Raw genomic sequence first — 22,917 nt, forward strand, 5'->3', positions numbered from 1 at the left:
TGTGTGTGTGTGTGTGTGTGTGTGTGTGTGTGTGTGTGTGTGTGTGTGTGTGTGTGTGTGTGTGTGTGAAAACAATAAGCAAAGTTTCAACAGGAGACAGAAATACAGCAACAACAACAGTGTTTGATGATTACATTAAAAAGAAAGTTACTTTACATGACCTCTAACTGAATCTTATTAATGAATGATGTTTAAACTGATTTTGAATTATGTGGTTATGAAATTGGGAATGTATGTACAATATCAAATCTAAAGCTAATGTGAGTAAAGTTCCTGAAAAGGGAATAAGTGAATTAAACTTGAAGTTCAGACAACAAAGTCAAGCTTATGAATAAAAATGATCAGCTTGTTGATTAAGATTTCTATACGATATCAATAGAGATGTGATACTTGGTGATGCATTCATTTCTTGTCCTGAGAGTCAGATTGATCTTAAGCCTTTTAAACACTCCGTCTTTAGCTTGCTTTCTGACTTTTTCCTGTGACATGTTTCCTGATGACTGTCAAATGAGCTCCACCTCTTGTTGTATTTGTTCCTCCACTGCTTAGCCTTGTAGCATCTCCTTGGTGTAGTAGCTTTCTTTGTTTTCATCTACCATCTTATCTATTGTCTTGAGTAGCTCCTTCAACTGGAACTGATTTCTCCTGTATTCTTTCTGCTTGTTGTTCTTCCAGTGTTTATTATCTATGACGTGGCAGCGGCCTCCGCACTTCTTCACAAGATCCCTCACATGCTGGTTCTCCTGGAAATGCTTCTCAATCGTCTGTCCTTGATCGAGCTGGTCACCATAAGTGAAGAGAACTGTTGCGTATTTGAAGACTTCTTCAGAAAAGTATTGACTTATTTTGTTGATGACGTCCTCTTCGTGCTCTGTGTATCGATTCACTTTAAACACAATGAGAAAAGCATGGGGCCCAGGAGGGCACTCTGTGATACACCTTATTATCTCAGGCTTCAGCTCCCCCTCTGATTTATCTGTGTGGAAGAAACCAGGAGTGTCGACCAGAGTGATGCTTCTTCCATGGACAGATCTGGTTTCTGCTCGACATTTACTTGTTACTGATTTGGTAGAACTGAATGTTTTGAATAGTTCTTCATCAAATATGGCGTTAGCCACGCTGCTTTTCCCAACTCCAGTTTTCCCCAAGATAACAATTCTTCTTTCTGGCGCTGAAAGAGAATAATTTCCATTAATAATACTCTTTACTTGTCTTTTGGTTGGTTTTGTTAGAAACAAACGAGCTAAATCGCAAAGAAATCCATAAAAACTCAAATAATTGAACTTACTGTAAATGTTGTCAAAAGCAAATCAAAAGTGGAGCGACAGCTAGTTGCAGCTTGTTGCTATGAGTTAACACAAATCTGGGCGAGGCTTCATGTGTGCTTTTATCTGATCAAACCACATTCCTCTGTTAGCATTCAGATGTGGGCCATGATACAATGCTGTCTGTACACGAAGGGAACATGCTGTGGATAGTTTTGATTTTCATAAAATGGCATTCTGTTCAGTGTTCCTTGACTTCCTTCTTTAACTGTCGATGTAGTCTTCTTTACTGACATACAAACCCACCAAAGGTTTTTACCCAAATCCTTAGAATAAGCTGATGATGAGCTAATCCCCCCTAATTCTAATGTAAATCTAGATAACTTTATTCCACCTATTCAGATGTGTCCACAGACAAGAAAGGAATTACAGACAAAACTTCCCATCATGGCACAGATCAGGTTACCTACGTTCTAGTCAGAGTAGAGATAAAGTCAAATGTACTTTAAAAAGATTAGCTTTGTGCATGACTGTTTGCTTTTTAGACTGATTAAACCACATAGTAGTCACTGCAGACAACTTCTCTTTTTCTGTATGTATGTTGAATAAATGACAATGAATACATATTTAAAAAAATATTATTTAGCTTTTTTGTCTGAGAATTAATCAGAATGGATACTGATCCAATTAACAAAGTCCATTTACTCAAGTACTGCACTGAAGCACACATTTGAACTTGAGTTGAGTATTTTCATTCACAATTCATACATCTACACTACTATTTCAGAGGAATATAATATTCTACTTTATACTCTACCACATAGTTACTTCACAAAACATAGGATACAATCACAACACATTGCAACACCTTTTAAAGATTAATCCGCCCTACATGTACAGCTCTGCAATAACACCAGATATAAAAACATTTGAAAAAATCAATTCTAGAGGTGGTTGTAAGCCATGTCTGGGATGCAGAGATTGGTGGAATCTGGTTGTTTTTTATTCCTTTTAAAATCCTTGTAACACTTTTACCAAGCCTCTGAAAGGGAGGAATCTTTGGCCTAATTCCAATAAACAGGGCTTTTAAAAAAATACAATAAAAAAATAAATGCATGAATGACAGTTTCCTGATCAGTTTTTAGGGTGGCGACTGCATGTTGTTTGGAAAGTTGTGTAGACTTTTATTTTGAAAGGTTTATTAGTGGAAACAGGCCTCTATGTAACCCTAACCCAGTTTGTATGAACATGACATTCAAATAATTGGCCAACAGTACGGTAATCCTCCCATCGTGCATTTGACATGATTTGTGCGTAGTGAAAACCATAGTCAGTGCAGCTATAATAAGTGGTTCCCTCTCAAATACGACTACGTTCACAGCTTTCAACACTCCTAATATCAAATCAACACATCATAAATAGAATATGTAGTCTTTTAATATTTCGTGAGAAGAGGGAGGATGGCAGCTGCACCCTTTCATATCTTTTAAAGCTGGAGTGGTTTGTCTCAGAGTGATATAACAGGTTTAATGGAATTGTGTCTGTTTTTACTGGCAGCATCCAACAGCATCGTACATGTACGTACATGTTAAGGTTGTTCAGGTCGTTTTCTCGTCAACAGTATCACAATAATTCAATTCCAGTTGCTACTTTTGAGACACTCAGGAATTCAGATTAATATAAAGAGACTAAAGCGAGAGTGAGTTAGTCTCTTCAATGATGATGTAGATTTCAAAGAAAGGTGTACAAACGAACAGCTACATAATAACAGGCACAATCATTTACAGTGCGTTATATTGGCAATGGTTTTTCAGTTTTCGGACAACAAAGAAACCTTATGCCACATATTTGCAACTCATCTTTTGGTTTGGTTTGTTCACCTACATTTTTAACAGCACATTTATATTGTTTTATGAATAAATACATTTAAAAGCAACCTATCAGCTGTTTTATTCTTACATAATACATGAAAAACCAACCTGGTCTCACCAGAATGCGTGACTCCACCACGACACCGCAGTATGTGGTGGAGTCACACACTTTGCTACAATTAGTGTCTGCACCACGCAAACAACCCCAATGTAAAGTGAATGAGGCCTTTGTCGTGGTGCACACACACATTTCTACAATGTCCCGCAGTGAGCTTTTATTTTAAAATCTACTTTATAGCTTGTAGTAACTCACGGGAGGCTTCTTTTATTTTATTTGTATTCATAATAATTTTTATTTTTCGTCAGAATGTAAAAATTACTTTAGTTACGAATTTTTGTTCTCAAAAAACAGTGCATTGTGTGTAATGCAACTGTGATTTTTATTAAATTAGTTAGTTTTTAAGGAAGGCCAGAGCTTCAGCTGTGGAAAATAGATTGTTCCCTTTAGTTAACGTTATTTAAAAGATAATTATATTCCGATTTGATCATGTCCCCTGTATTGTATTACGGACGCAAAGAGCAATGTGAGCGTCCATTCCCATTGGATAACGGAGGATTTTACCCCGGAAGTAAGTATTCTCCTTACTGTCGATTGATTTTACAGTGATATCTGCACTACTCATCAACTCAAAAACACCAGCAACAACAACAGTGTTCGATGATTACATAAAAAATAAAGTTAGACCTCGAACTGAATCTTATTAATTAGTGTGAATGCTGTTTACAGCTTTCCACTATAGTTCTTCGAATCTTTATTCTTTCCACTTATTTCAGCCAATACTTTGGCTCTCCATAACTTCAGTTTATTTGCAGCTACAGAAACCATTCAAATATTAAACTATTCAGCCTGTTCAGGAATCGATGGGAAACCTTCAACTTTTTAAAAATATGTTATACTTTTTGAAATATTCAGCTTTTTAAACTCTTTTTTTAACATGGAAGTCAATGGGAGATGCCTTCAAATACTCTTTTCCTACACCTTGCGCCAAATGCTACTCCTTCCACATACTTTCAGCTAGACACTTCATTCCAACTTTCAAACGATCACAAGACCTCCAGCTATTCAAAATTGATTTTTTTTTATCTTTTACACTTTTTGAGATATTTAACTTAGTTTGGAGCTTGGTAGAGAGGCCTTTTCAGATTTTAACATTAGTGTAGATGAAGCAGCTCGTTAAGTCTAGAGTGCTTGATCTCAAAACAGAGTACAGGAGTGTTTCAAATTCTCCCCCAAATTTTTTTTAAACTTAGCATAATTCCCAAACCCTACACTCCTCAGACATATTTTTTCATGAAAAACATAGGAAAACCTCTCCTATGTTGGAAAATAAAAAAGATTAAGAAGAAATATTAAAAAAAATGCCTCTTGAGGGCATGAAGAGACAAAAGGTCCACCTAGCTCCCAATTGATTCCCATGTTAAATCTTTCCAGAACTTTCTTCAGAACAGAGAGAAGTACACTTTAGACAAACTGCTCCCATCTCCACATTTTACACAAAAAAACAAAAAAAACAACATATATCAGTTCATTGGGGTTCCCTGATGCTCACGGTCTGGTAAATTTTTTATAGGAGCCATAGTTTTTTAACAGGTGGCAAAATGATCAGATATGAGCCTCAATGCATTCTTAATGGGACTCAGTGCTGCAGTTGGTAAATTGTCATAAGTCGTCACCATGGTAACCTTTGATCTCTGTGTTTACACCATAGACTATATATATAAATGGACGTAGTGTCCGTGACGTCACCCATAGGATTCTGCAGAGTTGCCGTGAAGCCCTTAGTAGGCGGAGTCGGCCACTAACGGCTCGACTGTGACGTCAGAGTCTATTCCTTGACTTCCTTGACTTCAATTGTTAACTGTCGATGTAGTCTTCTTTACTGACATACAAACCCACCAAAGGTTTTTACCCAAATCCTTAGAATAAGATGATGATGAGCTAATCCCCCCTAATTCTAATGTAAATCTAGATAACTTTATTCCACCTATTCAGATGTGTCCACAGACAAGAAAGGAATTACAGACAAAACTTCCCATCATGGCACAGATCAGGTTACCTACGTTCTAGTCAGAGTAGAGATAAAGTCAAATGTACTTTAAAAAGATTAGCTTTGTGCATGACTGTTTGCTTTTTAGAGTGATTAAACCACACAGTAGTCACTGCAGACAACTTCTCTTTTTCTGTATGTATGTTGAATAAATGACAATGAATACATATTTAAAAAAATATTATTTAGCTTTTTTGTCTGAGAATTAATCAGAATGGATACTGATCCAATTAACAAAGTCCATTTACTCAAGTACTGCACTGAAGCACACATTTGAACTTGAGTTGAGTATTTTCATTCACAATTCATACATCTACACTACTATTTCAGAGGAATATAATATTCTACTTTATACTCTACCACATAGTTACTTCACAAAACATAGGATACAATCACATTGCAACACCTTTTAAAGATGAATCCGCCCTACATGTACAGCTCTGCAATAACACCAGATATAAAAACATTTGATAAAATCAATTCTAGAGGTGGTTGTAAGCCATGTCTGGGATGCAGAGATTGGTGGAATCTGGTTGTTTTTTATTCCTTTTAAAATCCTTGTAACACTTTTACCAAGCCTCTGAAAGGGAGGAATCTTTGGCCTAATTCCAATAAACAGGGCTTTTAAAAAAATACAATAAAAAAATAAATGCATGAATGACAGTTTCCTGATCAGTTTTTAGGGTGGCGACTGCATGTTGTTTGGAAAGTTGTGTAGACTTTTATTTTGAAAGGTTTATTAGTGGAAACAGGCCTCTATGTAACCCTAACCCAGTTTGTATGAACATGACATTCAAATAATTGGCCAACAGTACGGTAATCCTCCCATCGTGCATTTGCGTATTTTGACTGACATAATTTGTGCGCAGTGAAAACCATAGTCAGTGCAGCTATAATAAGTGGTTCCCTCTCAAATACGACTACGTTCACAGCTTTCAACACTCCTAATATCAAATCAACACATCATAAATAGAATATGTAGTCTTTTAATATTTCGTGAGAAGAGGGAGGATGGCAGCTGCACCCTTTCATATCTTTTAAAGCTGGAGTGGTTTGTCTCAGAGTGATATAACAGGTTTAATGGAATTGTATCTGTTTTTACTGGCAGCATCCAACAGCATCGTACATGTACGTACATGTTAAGGTTGTTCAGGTCGTTTGCTCGTCAACAGTATCACAATAATTCAATTCCAGTTGCTACTTTTGAGACACTCAGGAATTCAGATTAATATAAAGAGACTAAAGCGAGAGTGAGTTAGTCTCTTCAATGATGATGTAGATTTCAAAGAAAGGTGTACAAACGAACAGCTACATAATAACAGGCACAATTATTTACAGTGCGTTATATTGGCAATGGTTTTTCAGTTTTCGGACAACAAAGAAACCTTATGCCACATATTTGCAACTCATCTTTTGGTTTGGTTTGTTCACCTACATTTTTAACAGCACATTTATATTGTTTTATGAATAAATACATTTAAAAGTAACCTATCAGCTGTTTTATTCTTACATAATACATGAAAAACCAACCTGGTCTCACCAGAATGCGTGACTCCACCACGACTCCTTAACACCGCAGTACGTGGTGGAGTCACGCACTTTGCTACAATTACGTGTCGGCACCACGCAAACAACCCCAATGTAAAGTGAATGAGGCTCCTTTGTCGTGGTGCACACACACATTTCTACAACGTCCCGCAGTGAGCTTTTATTTTAAAATCTACTTTATAGCTTGTAGTAACTCACGGGAGGCTTCTTTTATTTTATTTGTATTCATAATAATTTTTATTTTTCGTCAGAATGTAAAAATTACTTTAGTTACGAATTTTTGTTCTCAAAAAACAGTGCATTGTGTGTAATACAACGGTGATTTTTATTAAATTAGTTCGTTTTTAAGGAAGGCCAGAGCTTCAGCTGTGTCAAATAGATTGTTCCCTTTAGTTAAAGTTATTTAAAAGATAATTATATTCCGATTTGATCATGTCCCCTGTATTGTATTACGGACGCAAAGAGCAATGTGAGCGTCCATTCCCATTGGATAACGGAGGATTTTACCCCGGAAGTAAGTATTCTCCTTACTGTCGATTGATTTTACAGTGATATCTGCACTACTCATCAACTCAAAAACACCAGCAACAACAACAGTGTTCGATGATTACATAAAAAATAAAGTTAGACCTCGAACTGAATCTTATTAATTAGTGTGAATGCTGTTTACAGCTTTCCACTATAGTTCTTCGAATCTTTATTCTTTCCACTTATTTCAGCCAATACTTGGCTCTCCATAACTTCAGTTTATTTGCAGCTACAGAAACCATTCAAATATTAAACTATTCAGCCTGTTCAGGAATCGATGGGAAACCTTCAACTTTTTAAAAATATGTTATACTTTTTAAATATTCAGCTTTTTAAACTCTTTTTTTAACATGGAAGTCAATGGGAGATGCCTTCAAATACTCTTTTCCTACACCTTGCGCCAAATGCTACTCCTTCCACATACTTTCAGATAGACACTTCATTCCAACGTTCAAATGATCACAAGACCTCCAGCTATTCAAAATTGATTTTTTTGATCTTTTACACATTTTGAGATATTTAACTTAGTTTGGAGCTTGGTCGAGAGGCCTTTTTCAGATTTTAACATTAGTGTAGATGAAGCAGCTCGTTAAGTCTAGAGTGCTTTGATCTCAAAACAGAGTACAGGAGTGTTTCAAATTCACCCCCAAAAATGTTTTAAACTTAGCATAATTCCCAAACCCTACACTCCTCAGACATATTTTCTCATGAAAAACATAGGAAAACCTCTCCTATGTTGGAAAATAAAAAAAAATTAAGAAGAAATATTAAACAAAATGCCTCTTGAGGGCATGAAGTGACAAAAGGTCCACCTAGCTCCCAATTGATTCCCATGTTAAATCTTTCCAGAACTTTCTTTAGAACAGAGAGAAGTACACTTTAGACAAACTGAAACAGAGCTAGCTCAGGCTAAGAAGCTAAGCTAACATGAAATACATGCATACCAAGTTACTGCTAACAGTGTAGCTCCCCTATATAAACGTTACATCCATAATCAAATGAGACAATCTGCAAGAGAATTAGCTATATTTTGTTATTCTTAATGCTTGTCATTCACACGTTGAGAAAAGACAGACTCCACCGCCCGGACCTAACGGAGCCGCAGTGGGTTAGCTCCGGGACGCCGGCTAGAGCTAGCCCCCTGCGGCTCCGTTAGCTCCGGCGGCCACCACTGGGATAATTGGGTCCCCTATTAACATTTGCTCCCATTTAGCATTATGGGCGTCATAGCCATAGACTATACAAGTCTTACCCAAGGCTGAATCATAAACTAAAATGTATATGTATGCATAAAGGGTTACGTCCTTAGCTGGATAATAAGTAACAAGCTAAGCTACCAAGCACACAAACACCTACGAACGGGGTTAACATGTATAATATTATCATGGTAGACTTCTTGGAAGTTCTGTTAGTACATTCAAGCGCACAGCACGACATTTTAATTGTCTGGTATTTGTAACAATATTCCCTAAAAGGCACAATCACCACAAACACGGCTAAAGCTAAAGGGTCAAGTACAGTACTATGACTAACTAACGTTGTAGCCTCTATGGTTGTAGCCTAGCAGAGTGGACAAGTTGCTGTTAGCTGACAGTGAGGCATGTACATGTCCATCAACGTGACCACGCCCTAATTTATGCAAAAAAATTAAGACCTAATATAAATAAAAGGGTCGTGTTAGAAAACAATTCACTCACAGATCCATAATCATGAAGGTGGAACCTAACTATATCGATAATAATATTTATTGCATCCATGGGTAGAAACATGTTTTTTTCTGCTGTAAAGTTGGGCATTTTCACATGGGGTCTATGGAAATTGCTCCTTTCTGCAGCCAGTCCCTAGCGGCCCATGTATGAACTGCAGTGTGTGGCACTTCCGTATTGGCTTCCCGGCTGTTCCCCAGAGTTTGCCGCTTGGTTTACACACACAGGTGTTTGTAAACATTCATTCACTACTACTTACATTTAAATATCTTTATTTAACTCCTTCAGCCTAATTTCAGCTGCAGGAACTATTCAAAAATCAAACCATTCAGCCTTTTCCGCACATGATGGGAAACTTTCAACTTTTTCAAAATATGTTATACTTTTTAAAACATTCAGCTTTTTTAACATGGAAGTCATTACAATGCATTTGAGCTGTAACAATTAACACACACACACACACACACACACACACACACACACACACACACACACACACACACACACACACACACACACACACACACACACACACAGAGATAGACAGACAGACAGACAGACAGACAGACAGACACAGACAGACAGAAATTGGGGAAATTGGTCCGTGCGCAAAGCATTGTGGGGATTTTAAGAGAGAGAGTGCAATCAAGAGAAGAGAGAGGGCGATCAAGAGAAGAGAGAGAGGGCGAGCAAGAGAAGAAAGAGAGAAGAGAGAGGGCGATCAAGAGAAGAGAGAGAGGGCGATAGAAATTGAGAGGGTTATCAAGAGAAGAGAGAGAGAAGAGAGAGAGAAGAGAGAGAGAAGAGAGAGAAGAGAGAGAGTAATGTAACCTCCTAATGTAATGTGTGACTCCTATGAACATTTTCAAAAAGTGGTCAAACTTCACATGTGTGCTAACAGTCCAGCCGTGACGAAATCTACGGGACAGTTTTGAGATTTCTTCAAATGCCGTTGCCATGGCAACACAATGCTCACCATGAAATACGGTTTTCTCATAACTTCAGTGAAAATGCTCGAAATGGCCCAAAACTTCACAGGTTTGGTAACGATGCAGCCATCAACACATCTAAGCGTATTATGGGGTGTCATAATATGACGTTGCCATGGCGACAGATAATTCACCATCAAGTTAGTTCAAAAGTTTGCAGTTCAAATATTCTGCTGCTTTCCCAAGCCTTTTTACTTTCTTTTCTCATCTTAATACAAATGAATTCACTACTACTTACATCTGATATTTAACTCCTTCAGCCTATTTTCAGCTGCAGAAACCATTCAACTATTACATTATTCAGCTATTTTGGGACATCAAGGCTATACATGTTGTTGTTCATACCTTTTTTTAAACCTTTTCTCTTAAATATTAAGCTTTTTCTGTATTTTTCTAGCTAAAAGCAGCTACCATTCAGCTAATAACATATTGAGCTTTTTCTGCATTTTTCTAGCTAAAAGCAGCTACCACTCTTCCCGTTAAATGGGTATGACACATTAATAGGTTTTTAAATATTAAGAAGCCCTGAGACACAGTTTCGTGAAAAAACACCCCACTGCCACCTGTACAGGGGGCTCTAGGGCTTAACACATATTCAACCAAAACATAATCATTATTAAAGGTTACAGATTGATTTTGTATTTCACAACCGTAACATTTGTGGACTCACAACAGACACATCAAAAAACAGTATGGATGACATATTCTAAAAGTCATGACCATTGCCCAAACAACAACTTGTATATTTAAGATAAGTTAAACTAAGTAAGGAAAATACACATTCCATGTATTTGACATTTTCTAAAAATTGTTTGTTTGTTTTTTTAACTCAGTATTTAAAAAAGAAAGTTAATTATCTTTTCAGTGGACATGAACCAGCCGAAAATGTAAAGCAAAGACGCAAGGACCATCACAAGGTAAGAACTCAAATAGACAAATTAATTTAACCTCAAGTTACTAAATCTTATAGCTTAAAAAATGATTGAAATAAATGTACATGTGTCACAAACCTGGACATGTCACGCCAACTGCTTAACATTGAAGCACAAACAACAGTCGCAAAATCTGCCCCAGCCAAAAGGTTGATTACAGACGAGTCAGTCACAATAACTAACCTGGTTGACTCCAATATGAACCCATGTTTCAAGCCTTTCGTCTTTGACAGATTAATATCCTTAACTGGAGAGTCTGCCGATCAGAGGCCTGTGCGTTTTGCGAGATACTGGAGGGTCCCAGTCTGTGATTGTTTCTTCTGCGTTGCCGTTCTCCGACCAGTCAGACTGTGACTACAGTTCAATATTCCGTGGCATTGAGATGGGTTTTATCCAGTGGCCACTCGTCATTAGGGGCACAGCCCCACCTAGTGTCAGCAGAAAGTAATGCAAATAATAATTAAAAAATATGCATAAACAATATATGTAAAATATATTTTAAGATCATCTCAAGAAACGTCATCTCATAATTCAGAGAGCTGATTGGCTATAAGTATGTGTGCTGCGAAAATAGTAGTTGTGAAGAGGAGACTGGAGAGAGCAGAGTATAGTGATTAAAATCAGTAAAACTGAAAGAAAATGAATGAAGTAGATCATCTACTTCAGGTTTGGTAAGTTCATTTTATGTCATATCTTTTGTTGATCTTCTTTGTTTTGCCTATAGGCTATTGCTCTGCTGCTGGATCGATTGATATTGTGACCTCGGTGGTAAGTGTCTGTTTTCCTTATATCCCCCCCTTAAAGTGGACCTATCATGCTATATTATAATAATATAGTGTAGGACCATACCTATATAAGGCATATTTATACTTTTTTTTTTTAAACAGATCATGCATTTTAGCCATGCCTCATTTAGCTCAATTTGTACTTTTTTAGCCCTGTTTTTGCAAGGGCTGATTCTGTGAGAACAGCACCACCTACAGGCCTGTCATATGTACTACATCGTCTCCAACGCTTTCGAACGGCAATGGCCGTGGCTGTCTCCTCCTGATTGGTGGAGTTGGCCCAATAACCGTAGCGCCACTGTCCTGACGTCAGGAAAGTGTTAAAATCTGGATCAGTTTTTATCAGATCCGTTACAGCCCCTTTTTTAGAGATTTTTGTATGGAGGAAAATAGAGAGGGTTGTGTTGTCTGACACTTGGTGAGTTCCCTGGAACACCGGGGACACATATTCATGTATAAAAGACGTACAAAAGTGCATTTTGCACGATAGGTCCCCTTTAAGGGAGGGGGTGTTACGGCTGCCGCCTTCTATATGCCCATTAACCTTTCTGTAAGTGTTTGCCGCTGTGTGTCCCTGTGTGATGCCGGCTTCCTGTCCCTCCCCCGGTAGGCAACACCGAAGATCTGGATTGGAGCATGCCGGGCCCGACTCTCCAATCCCCGCACACACCTTCCAGGGAAATCTACAAGAATGTGTACACCTCAGTTAGTCGGGAGAGGTCTGAATCTGTGGCAGACGTCTCTCGGTACTCTCTCAGTACATTAATGTGATAGCCCGTTAACAGTGTTTGTGTATGTGTTCTTGTAACTCTGTTTATCTTGTAATACAACGTTAACTGTGGTTCACTTGTACCCAGGCTGTGTTTAGGTGACTGTCTATTTTTGTTAGCCTTGTTCTTTTTATCCCACTTTAGAAGTGAGGTTTTCTTTAGGATATTTTATTGTTAGTTATTTTGTTGTTTGGTTAAACTGGTGCCTTTGTGGCCTTTTGGTTGGATTGTGGCTATATTGTTGCCAACTTTATTGAGCACTCTCAATAAACAACTTCCAATTTACCAATTCCAACTGGTTATATGTTATTTTCCACTTTCCACGAGCCGGGATGTAACATGGACCTAAACTTGTGAAAACATTATTATAATATTAATATTATTTATGGAATAAGTAATAAGTATACGTTTTCATGCTTGGAAAAATGTTTAAATCAGCAGACTCCGATCTGGAGGTTGTTGTGAGTGCGTATCGTTTTTTCTGCCTTTCACTTTGTTTTACACCTGTTTGACTTGTTTCTTGGCGACACACTAATGGCATGAGCATATCACACAGTGGACATTTTAATTCAAGTGTCCACATTTATAATAAGCACCAGCTTTGTTGCATGTCAAAAAGCTACTGTTCCTTATTTTTAACATTTCATATCTCCACTGTTTTTTATGTTTACCTTTATGGGGCTTCAGTTTGGATTTCTAGACCAATTGTTTAAATTAGTGTTGTTTGTGTACTTTTCAGCACTGCAAATGCAACTCCTTTCTTCCAGGAAGTAGTGAGGAGGATTTAAAATAAAACATTGATAAGACATGGTAGACATCCTGCAGCTGGATTTACATCCATTTTGGAATTTAAACTTGTTAGTTGATTAAATATTTTCTAACTAATCCTGATCATTATTGACCAACACACTCTCACTCCATTAACGTCCAGGAGCGACGCTTGGTCAGGGTCCCGAGGCGTGCAGTTGGGACGCTCCTCTCCTTCAGCTTCATAAAGGGATGCAATTGATTGAAAACTGATTGCAATGTATTCCCATCTGTGGCGAGATTTGACGCTCATGGAAGCACGGCATTCGTTTGTGTCGGCAGCATTTAAAGGCAATGTGAGCGTCCATTCCCATTGGATAACGGAGAATTGTACACCCGGAAGTAGGTATTCCCCTTAATGTCGATTGATTTGACAGTGATATCTGCACTACTCATCAACTAAAAACAAACATTGATTGGTTTAAATTGTGTGCAATTATGTTGTATTTTTCCCCTTCGATTCGGAGAAACAAATATTTTTTCGGAGTTTAGGTTTGGCAGAAGACACTACACTACCCAGAATCCCCAGCTATCGTTTAGGACTACACCATGTGCTCTGTTTGACAAACCCCGTGATTAGTTCTCAATCTCTGTGATTGGATGTTGGAGTGGCAGTGCTCGAAGTTTATGCGTCAAACAGCACTTTGACATGGAATGAAACCCATCGACGGTACACTATCCAAATCAAGACACCGACTTTAGTTACACCTGAGTAAAATTCAGTGAAGGTGATTGTCAAGTGCAAACAATCAGGCGAGATATTAGATAGTTGGTGCTTGAGAAGACAAAAAATGTATCTGCAGATCCCTAAAGCATATTCATTACTCGTTATTCTCTAATTGTTCATCAAAAACTGTATATAATGGCTATTTTGCACATCCCTTTCAAGATGTCAAGATTTTCAAAGGTTTATTGAAATATCATATACACAACTACGGTGTAGTTATGCAATGATGACAAACTTGGGTCATAGGTTCCTCAACAAGAGATCTATCAATATGTGTATACCTCCACGACGAAGGTACGATTTAACCGTTTGTTTTTTAGTTCTAATGGGTCGTTTTTTGTTTTTCAATTTTGCCCCAAAACGGAAAAACGCCAATTCAGCTCGTTTTTTTTGTTTTTCTGTTCTTACTGTTAAAACAAGTAGACCACTCAATGTTTCGTTTCCATAGGTGGGTGGGTGGGTCTCCAGTGCCTCCTTGCGTCTGATTGGCTAGTTTGCCTTATGCTTGCGCTGTACTCTTCAAAATGAAGGTTCTAACTCTTTGCCTTTACACAGTGCAAAAATAACAAGCTTCTGCTATCTTTGATGAGCCATTATTTTTGGCCATACGTTTTTCATAAGACTGATGAAGTTGGAATCAGTTGTAGTTACAAGTAACTATCCCAAATACTATGAAATAGTTTTACTGTGTACTTCTTGATACTCTCCTGTCAAAGTCCCCTCCATGGTGCCTGTCTTGCTGCTATATGTGACGAGCAATACAAATACTTTCAAGTTCGAAGACTGATCATGTTGGACTCAATAGTTAGACTAATAGCGCAAAGACTATAAAATACTTTTATTTTGTATTTTCAGAGAATACTTTCTGTGGTGGTTGTACTCTTTCAGCCACCTCCCTTGTGTGTGTTTTCCCTGTCCCTGTCTGTGTGGGCGTGGTGGCTGACACTCCTGGCTCTCGGCTCAACCTCCAACTGCTGCAATCAGTTGGGTACCCTCCTCTACTACACATCGTGTTAATTTCGTCAGCTATTTTTTAATTTAGTTTTAGTCTTAGTCCTGTGTTAAATTTCCTTTTTAGTTTTAGTCATATTTAGTCACCTTCATCCTGTTTTTATTTAGTTAAGTTTTAGTCGACTAAAAGTCTGAGCATTTTAGTCTTATTTTAGTCGACTAAAACAGTAAACATTTTAGTCAAGATTTAGTCGACTAAAAGTCTCAGCATTTTAGTCTTATTTTAGTCAAAGAAAACTAATTATTTTAGTCTACTTTTTGTCAATGAAAACTTTTGAGTCTTTTTTAGTCATCAGATTATATAGAACATTTCAGTCAAACTAGTCTAGCCAAAACCAATAATTTGTCATTTTAGTATATAAATAAATAAGATTATCTTGTCCTTATTTGATAAAAAAACACAGGTTGATTAGAAAGCAGCTTTGCAGAGAGTATCTGGTCAGGTTTGTGGTGTTTTTACCAGCTGTGTAATGGCCACATTGCTTCCCTTCTGATGAAACAATGCATTCGCTTTTTTTCTCCGCCTCATTGTAGCGAAAATGGGCCCAAATATCACATCGTTTCTTTCTCCCAAGCAGTGGTGGCTTTCGACTTTTTCGTTGTCAGTCATTTTGACGGACAGGATTGTAACATTTCCGTCATAATCCATTATTATCCGTCGAGTGCACAATGTATCACTCACTCGCGCTGACGGGGGGTATTCGGTTAACGCGACCACTGCTCCTAAGCCCTGTTGTTGCCATTTTATTTTCTGTTAAATAAGGTTAGTTAGACCATGAGTTAGTTAGACCCGAGTCTTCCTGACAATTCATATTGTGCCGCTGCCCGGTGTAATTCAAAAGTACCGCCGCGCGCAGCACAGAAACAGCTGCTGCTCTGCCGCAGCACCGGAAATGGAACTGCTGGGAGAAAAACTGACTATCAGAGATTTAACGTTATCTTTGATAATATTTCGTCTCCTCATTTTTCGTCAACGAAAGTAAAGAGAGATTTTGTCATAGTTTTTATTTAGTAAACTATATTTTCGTCTCGTCACTTTTCGTCAACGATATTGCATGATGATTTCGTTACAGTTATTGTTTACTGCCGTCGGTGCCGTCTCGTCATCGTCTCGTTTTTGTCATGGAAAAAAAGGTCGTTGACGAACATATTTCGTCATAAACTAACTACACACCTGATTTCCATCAGCTATTTACTAATGGCATATTACCGGAAGCTCCACAACTTGTCAGCGCCAGATCGTTGTATAACCCCAGTGGTAAAACTCTCAGCCTTCTCAGCCTTCTTAGCATTATTAGCTATTTCCTCTACACCTGAATGTTCTTCTTACCTGTTTTTCTTGTGCTCCAGGATCACTCTCCAGCCGGATTATTCTCCACGCTCCTCCACCTCAACAGCCGCCACCAGCCGGATTATTCTCCACGCTCCTCCACCTCAAAATAAACCTTTTTTCAACACTCTGCCGTGTCCTGCGTTTGGGTCCTCTCGGATAACCGTAACAACTTTCCAAAAATGGAAAGTTATCTTGGTCCCGCTCCCCACGTGAAAAACAGGGTACGTTTAGTGCTACTAATGTAATGCAAATGGCTAGTAGTGTTTTATTTAAATATTATAGTTAGATAGTCAATTAAGAAACATAAAGTACTTGAAATGTACATTTTGGTAACAATTTTGAATATGATAATTTTCTTGAGCTTTAAACTACTGGGGTCAAAATGACCATCAAGGATAGAGGGTGTTAAGCAAATGTGAACAAGGCTCCTGGACCTGATGGCATCCCTGGCCGTGCTCTCAGGGTGTGTGTAGTTCAGCTGGCAGAGGTGTTCACAGACATCTTCAACAGGTCCCTGCTGAAGTCTGTAGTCCCCACTTGTCTTAAACACTCCACTATCGTTCCTGTCCCCAAAAAGACAATAATCACCTGCCCCAACGACTACCGCCCAGTAGCACTCACCTCCATTATAATAAAGTGCTTTGAGCTGTAAGCGAATGCTCTGGTTTTCGGACAAAATTAACATGGGATCAGTCCGGTCACTGGACGTACTTCGTCTCACTGGAATATTAACGGTCATAGTGAATATAAAATCGTCCCCATGTATCCGGCCAATGGCGGGAGAGTTTTGAAAGACACAAAACACTGTTCCATACATTTAAAAACACTTAAACAATGTTTACCCAGGCACCTTCCCTGGCTTGTAAAGTGCAGAAATGCGCCCTGGAAGTATTAGACTATTTACAAAATGTGGCAGTGCTTATGGCGCGTTTCCACTGGTTAGGTTAGGCCTTATTAGGCCCGGCTCACTTTAATGCTGCGCTTCCATTACAGTTTAGGAACTGGGGTAGTTACTATAGTAACGCAGTGTAGGCGGAGCCGTGACGTCATCTTCAATGAGCGCCCCAAAAAACAACACAGCCATTAGCTCTTAGCACTCAGAGCTCACAGCTCCTCATATCTATTCAGAAACTAGACACAAGTTAAACAAGTACAAACCACAGACTGTCTGTGTCATGGAGAATACAGTCGCTGGTTTATTTATGTCTGTATAGGCCGTTGTTGTGAGTGTGGACGGTCGGAACATATATAACGTTAGCTTAGCCAAGCTCCATTTAGAAAGCACGCATTTTAAAAGGGTTGTTCGCCTGCCGTCTGTCTGCAGACTTGTCAAAGCATTAATTCATGGTTTTTACTAACCGGTATCAGTATGTTGTTACTTTGGCATCATTTTGAAACGTGTATTACAATTAAATCACGGTCAAATATGTTCATCTTGTTGTAGTTGTAGCCCCCTTGCCAGTGATTCTCTCTCTAGTTTAGCATATTCAGCCCGACTCAGCCTGGTTGTTCCTGGCCCTAGAACCACGATTAGTCGGGCCAGAAAAAAGGTGAAAAAGTAGCCCCGGCCAAAACTAGGCCAAGTGGAAACGCAACCAAAAACGGGCCCCGCACGGCTCGGCACGCTTAAAGCGAGGTACCCGCTGCAGTGGAAAAGCGCCACTAGAGACCTCCAGCACAAGTCCCTAACAGTGGCACTGTTTATTTCACACTTCCAGGAGAGAGTCCGGCAAAATCCCCTCTCTTTGCCCGCTCACAGACCCCCAATGTACGGCATAGAGACCTCCAGCACGAGTCCCTAACAGCGGCAAAAGTCTGTCTATTTGCCGGCCTATAGACCCCCAAAGAACAGCCTAGAGACCTCCAGCATGTTCCCATAACAGTGGCACCTCCATAACCTTGCACACCGTGAGTCCCCGGGCCCCCACAGTTAAGCACACCCCCACGGACTAAACCCAGGTATTCACACCCACCAGAACTTCGTGCCCCTGGTTACCCTAAAGGGGGGTGGATTTTGTGGTGCTTTTATGTCCGCCCCTCAGCATCCAAATTCGGCCTTCTTATTGGAAACCACCATCCCTTCTGTGGAGGGTATTCTCATGCCCCTGGTTACCTTAATGCTGCCCGCCCCTCAGCATCCAAATTCGGCCTTCTTATTGGAAACCACTATCCCTTCTGTGGAGGGTATTCTCATGCCCCTGGTTATCTTAATGCTGCCCGCCCCTCAGCATCCAAATTCGGCCTTCTTATTGGCACCACCACCCCTTCTGTGGAGGGTATTCTCATGCCCCTGGTTAACTTAATGCTGCCCGCCCCTCAGCATCCAAATTCGGCCTTCTTATTGGCACCACCACCCCTTCTGTGGAGGGTATTCTCATGCCCCTGGTTAACTTAATGCTGCCCGCCCCTCAGCATCCAAATTCGGCCTTCTTATTGGCACCACCACCCCCCTTCTGGGCTGGAGGTTCAAACACTTTTTTTCACCCTCCTCTGGCTTACACCTCCTCCGCCAACACTTTAGCGCTCATCACAGGGTTCAGCACCAAGGACAGTGCCTCCCCGGTGCTGATGGAACGTGGCACTTTATCTGCCCCTGGGAACCTTCAAGGTTATAACTTATATCTAATATTTATTTATTTACAACTATGAACAACAATTTACAACAATTTACAATTTATAACAATATTTTAACAAAAACAGAACAGAAACAGTATACACGGTAGGCTATACATATTCACAATTTTTAGCGGGGTTCCGGGGACCATATTAGGGGTCTAATTCGTACGGTGCACCAGGGCAAACAGGTTGAGTCCACGGCCCCTGCCCCATCCTCAGGAGTGTCAACCGGCCCCGGTCCCGACTTCATTGGCCTCTTCCCTCCCGCTTCCGCTTCCGCTGCTGCTGCTGCCACTCCAATGACCCATCAGGTTGCTCATGCTCTGAAGAAGAGGTATCGTTGGGCTCTCTCATACAGAGAGAGCCCAACGATACTGTCTGAGTATCGTTGGGCTAGCATCGAGAGGGGTGATGCTACATGCGGCTACGGGGGACTGCCTGACAGCCTTGACCGGGCTCTCGAGAGGGGTGCTGCTGCATGAGGCTACTGGGAACCGCCTGACAGCCTTGACCGGGCTCTCGAGAGGGGTGCTGCTGCATGAGGCTACGGGGGACTGCCTGACAGCCTTGACTGGGCTCATCCCACCAGGGGCTACTGCAAGCATGACAGTAATGACCGGGCTCTTCCCACCGGGGGCTACTGCAAGCATGACAGTTTTGACCGGGCTCTTCACAGGGTTCTTCCCACCGGAGGCTACTGGGGACTGCATGACAGTCTTGAACGGGTTCTTGAGAGGCAGTGGCGAGCCGTCAGGGCCCTCTAGGCCCTCTGTGAGGGCCTAAGATATTCTAAAAAATAATATTTGAAAACATTGTTTTAAATATTTTTTCAAATATTTTGTTGTTGTTACATTTTTCATTAGTTTTACCAAAATAACTTCATTTAATTGTATTTAAAATAATATTTCCAAAGAAATAAATCCTTCGAATCTGCCTGTTCAGTTTCGTTAGAATGTGAAGAGTTAAATGCATGGTTAAATGCCGTCTCTGCGAGTTATGTGAAGACGGGAGGGCTTGTTGGTCCCTCTCTACATACACAGAGGGCCCAGCTATAGTAACTCAATGAGAGAGTAATGTCAAATGACAGTACAATTGACCAATCATATCTTCCCTCTAAATGGGCGGGCATTATTTTCGCGGACTTTATGACAAGTTCCGCCGGCTGTGAGATCTACCACCTGTCCTCTGGACCCTATCCCTTCAAACCTCCTTCAGACTATCGCTCCTGATATTCTACCGTTTCTCACCCATTTCATCAACACTTCTCTAACTTCTGGTCACTTTCCAAACAGTCTCAAGGAGGCAAGAGTAAACCCTCTCCTAAAGAAACCCACTCTCAACCCATCTGATGTTATAAACTACAGGCCTGTCTCTCTCCTCCCGTTCCTGTGACGTTTAGATACTACTTGGACCCCAAAGCAGAGACTGACAAAAATAAAGTTTCAATGTGTTTAATAAACAAAGGTAGTCCAAGGCAGGTACTGACGACAGGGAGCTTGGCTGGCCGTAGTAAATCCAAAAATAAAGCTGCGGGAAAACATTCCCGACAAAAACTCAAAAGAACTCCTTAACAAACTGCAACGTGAACAACAACAGACTCCAGGCTGTAGAAAGGCACTCCGGACCGCGGAACAGCATGTAATAATCTGGTAGAGAAGTGAGGTGAGGGCCAGGCTCTTAAAGAGCAGGTTAATGATGTGAGTGGGGACAGGTGTGCCTCATCTGCAGCCACGAGTAAACCAGCCACGCCCCCTGTCACACACCAGCCCTGCAGAGATGGAAAGACAGAGTAGTGAGGGGTAAAAGGAGCACACAACAAGTCAAACACAACAACAAGAAAAAACCCATGCAAAACATAACAGTACCCCCCCCTCAAAGGACGCCTCCTGGCGGCCTACCAGGTCTATCCGGGTAACGGACATAAAAGTCTCTCAAGAGTTTAGGGTCCAAAATGAGCGAGCGAGAAACCCATTGTCGCTCCTCTGGCCCATACCCCTCCCAATCCACTAAATACTGGTATCCACAGCCCCGCCTTCGAACGTTCAGCAACCTCCGTACATTGAAGGCCGGGTGGTTGTCGATGAGCCGGGGGGGTGGAGGGGGTTCGGTCGGAGGGCAAAGAGGGCTGCAGGAAACTCTCTTAAGGAGTGACACATGAAAAGTGGGGTGCACCTTAAAGGCAAGAGGCAACTTAAGCCTAACCACACTAGGATTGATGACACGTTCTATCTCGTAAGGTCCAATGTACCTGGAAGTGAGTTTCCGAGACCCAGTTTGAAGAGGAAGGTCAAGGGAGGAAAGCCAAACCTTCTGGCCCGGTTGGTAATACGGAGCTGGTCGTCGGTGACGATCCGCCAGCCTCTGGTTCCGGGCGGAGGTGTGGGTAAGAGCTGCCCGGGCTTCACGCCAGACTCTGCGGGCTCGCCGAAGATGCCCCTGTACCGAGGGAACCGCCACCTCTCTCTCTTGAACTGGGAAAAGGGGGGGTTGGAAGCCGTTGGAAGCCATAAAGGGTGACATACCTGTGGCCGAGCACACCAGGGAGTTGTGGGCGTACTCAACCCATGGCAGATGAAGAGACCATGAGGCTGGGTTTCGAGAGGCAACACAACGAAGAGCCGTTCCCAGGTCCTGATTTGAACGCTCCGTCTGATCATTGGTCTGGGGATGGTACCCAGAGGAAAAACTGGCCGACGCCCCCAATGCCCGGCAAAAGGCCCTCCAAACTTGGGAGGAAAACTGCGGACCCCTGTCTGAAACAATATCCTGAGGGATACCATGCAGCCTAAAACATGCTGGGTGAGAAGAGTGGCAGTCTCGAGGGCATAAGGTAGTTTAGGCAGGGTGACAAAGTGCACAGCCTTAGAGAAACGGTCAATAATGGTCAGAACAGTGTCGTTCCCGTCTGATGGTGGGAGACCAGTCACAAAATCCACGCAATGTGGGACCATGGCCGGTGTGGAATGGGAAGGGAGCGAAGAAGGCCAGCGGGGGCCTGATGTGAGGCCTTGCTGCGGGCACAGATGGAACAGGCTGAGACATACTCCTTCCTGTCTGCGGACATAGTGGGCCACCAGAAGCGTTGTTTAATTAGTGCCAGGGTCCGATGAAAACCTGCATGGCAGGAAACTTTGGACGCGTGTCCCCACTGGAGCACTGGAGATCTAGCATCGGGGGGAATGAACAGCCGATCTGGTGGACAATCCTGAGCCGCTGGATGGTCCTCCTGGGCCTCCTGAACCACCCTTTCAATCTCCCATCTAGCTGCTCCAACGACGCAGGAAGATGGCAGAATAGTAACATCTCTTGAATCCTCCACTGGGGAGGCGAACTGCCGGGACAATGCGTTGGCCTTCACATTCCTGGAGCCAGGCCGGTAGGTCAAGGTAAAGTTGAACCGTCCCAGGAAGAAAGCCCACCGAGCCTGGCGCGAGTTGAGCCTGCGTGCAGAGCGAAGGTAAGACAAATTCTTATGGTCCGTCCATACTATAAAAGGATGGGTGGCTCCCTCCAGCCAGTGCCTCCATTCTTGAAGGGCCAGAACCACTGCCAGCAACTCCTGATTACCAACGTCGTAATTCCTCTCAGCAGGGGTCAGCCGGCGAGAGAAGAACGCACAAGGGTGGAGCTTCTGGTCTGAGGGGGAATGCTGGGATAATACTGCCCCCACTCCAGAATCAGAGGCATAAACCTCCACCACAAACTGGACCCCTGGATCAGAATAAGAGAGGACAGGAGCAGTGGAAAACAAACATTTCAGTCTTACAAAAGCTGCCTCAGCTGCAGGAGACCACTCAAAAGGCAACTTGACAGAGGTGAGTTTAGTCAGAGGCACTGCTACCCTACTATAGTCCCGAATAAACCTCCTATAAAAGTTGGCAAAGCCCAGAAACCTTTGCAGCTGCTTCCTGTTAGAGGGAG

At 41.3% G+C, this 22,917-nt stretch overlaps 1 protein-coding gene across 1 annotated transcript; it reads right to left on the reverse strand.

Moving 5' to 3' along the window:
- Positions 1 to 42: 42 nt before the first annotated feature.
- LOC117463436 (GTPase IMAP family member 7-like) lies at positions 43 to 11,279 on the reverse strand. Its single transcript, XM_034105671.2, has 2 exons — positions 11,131 to 11,279; positions 43 to 1,171 (listed from the first exon to the last, which is right to left on the reverse strand). The coding sequence occupies exons 1-2, from the start codon at positions 11,153 to 11,155 to the stop codon at positions 546 to 548; spliced, it is 651 nt and encodes a 216-aa protein (XP_033961562.1). The 5' UTR covers positions 11,156 to 11,279; the 3' UTR covers positions 43 to 545.
- Positions 11,280 to 22,917: the final 11,638 nt, after the last annotated feature.

Source organism: Pseudochaenichthys georgianus, chromosome 18, assembly GCF_902827115.2.
Source record: "Pseudochaenichthys georgianus chromosome 18, fPseGeo1.2, whole genome shotgun sequence".
In the NCBI taxonomy this organism is placed as follows: domain Eukaryota; kingdom Metazoa; phylum Chordata; class Actinopteri; order Perciformes; family Channichthyidae; genus Pseudochaenichthys; species Pseudochaenichthys georgianus.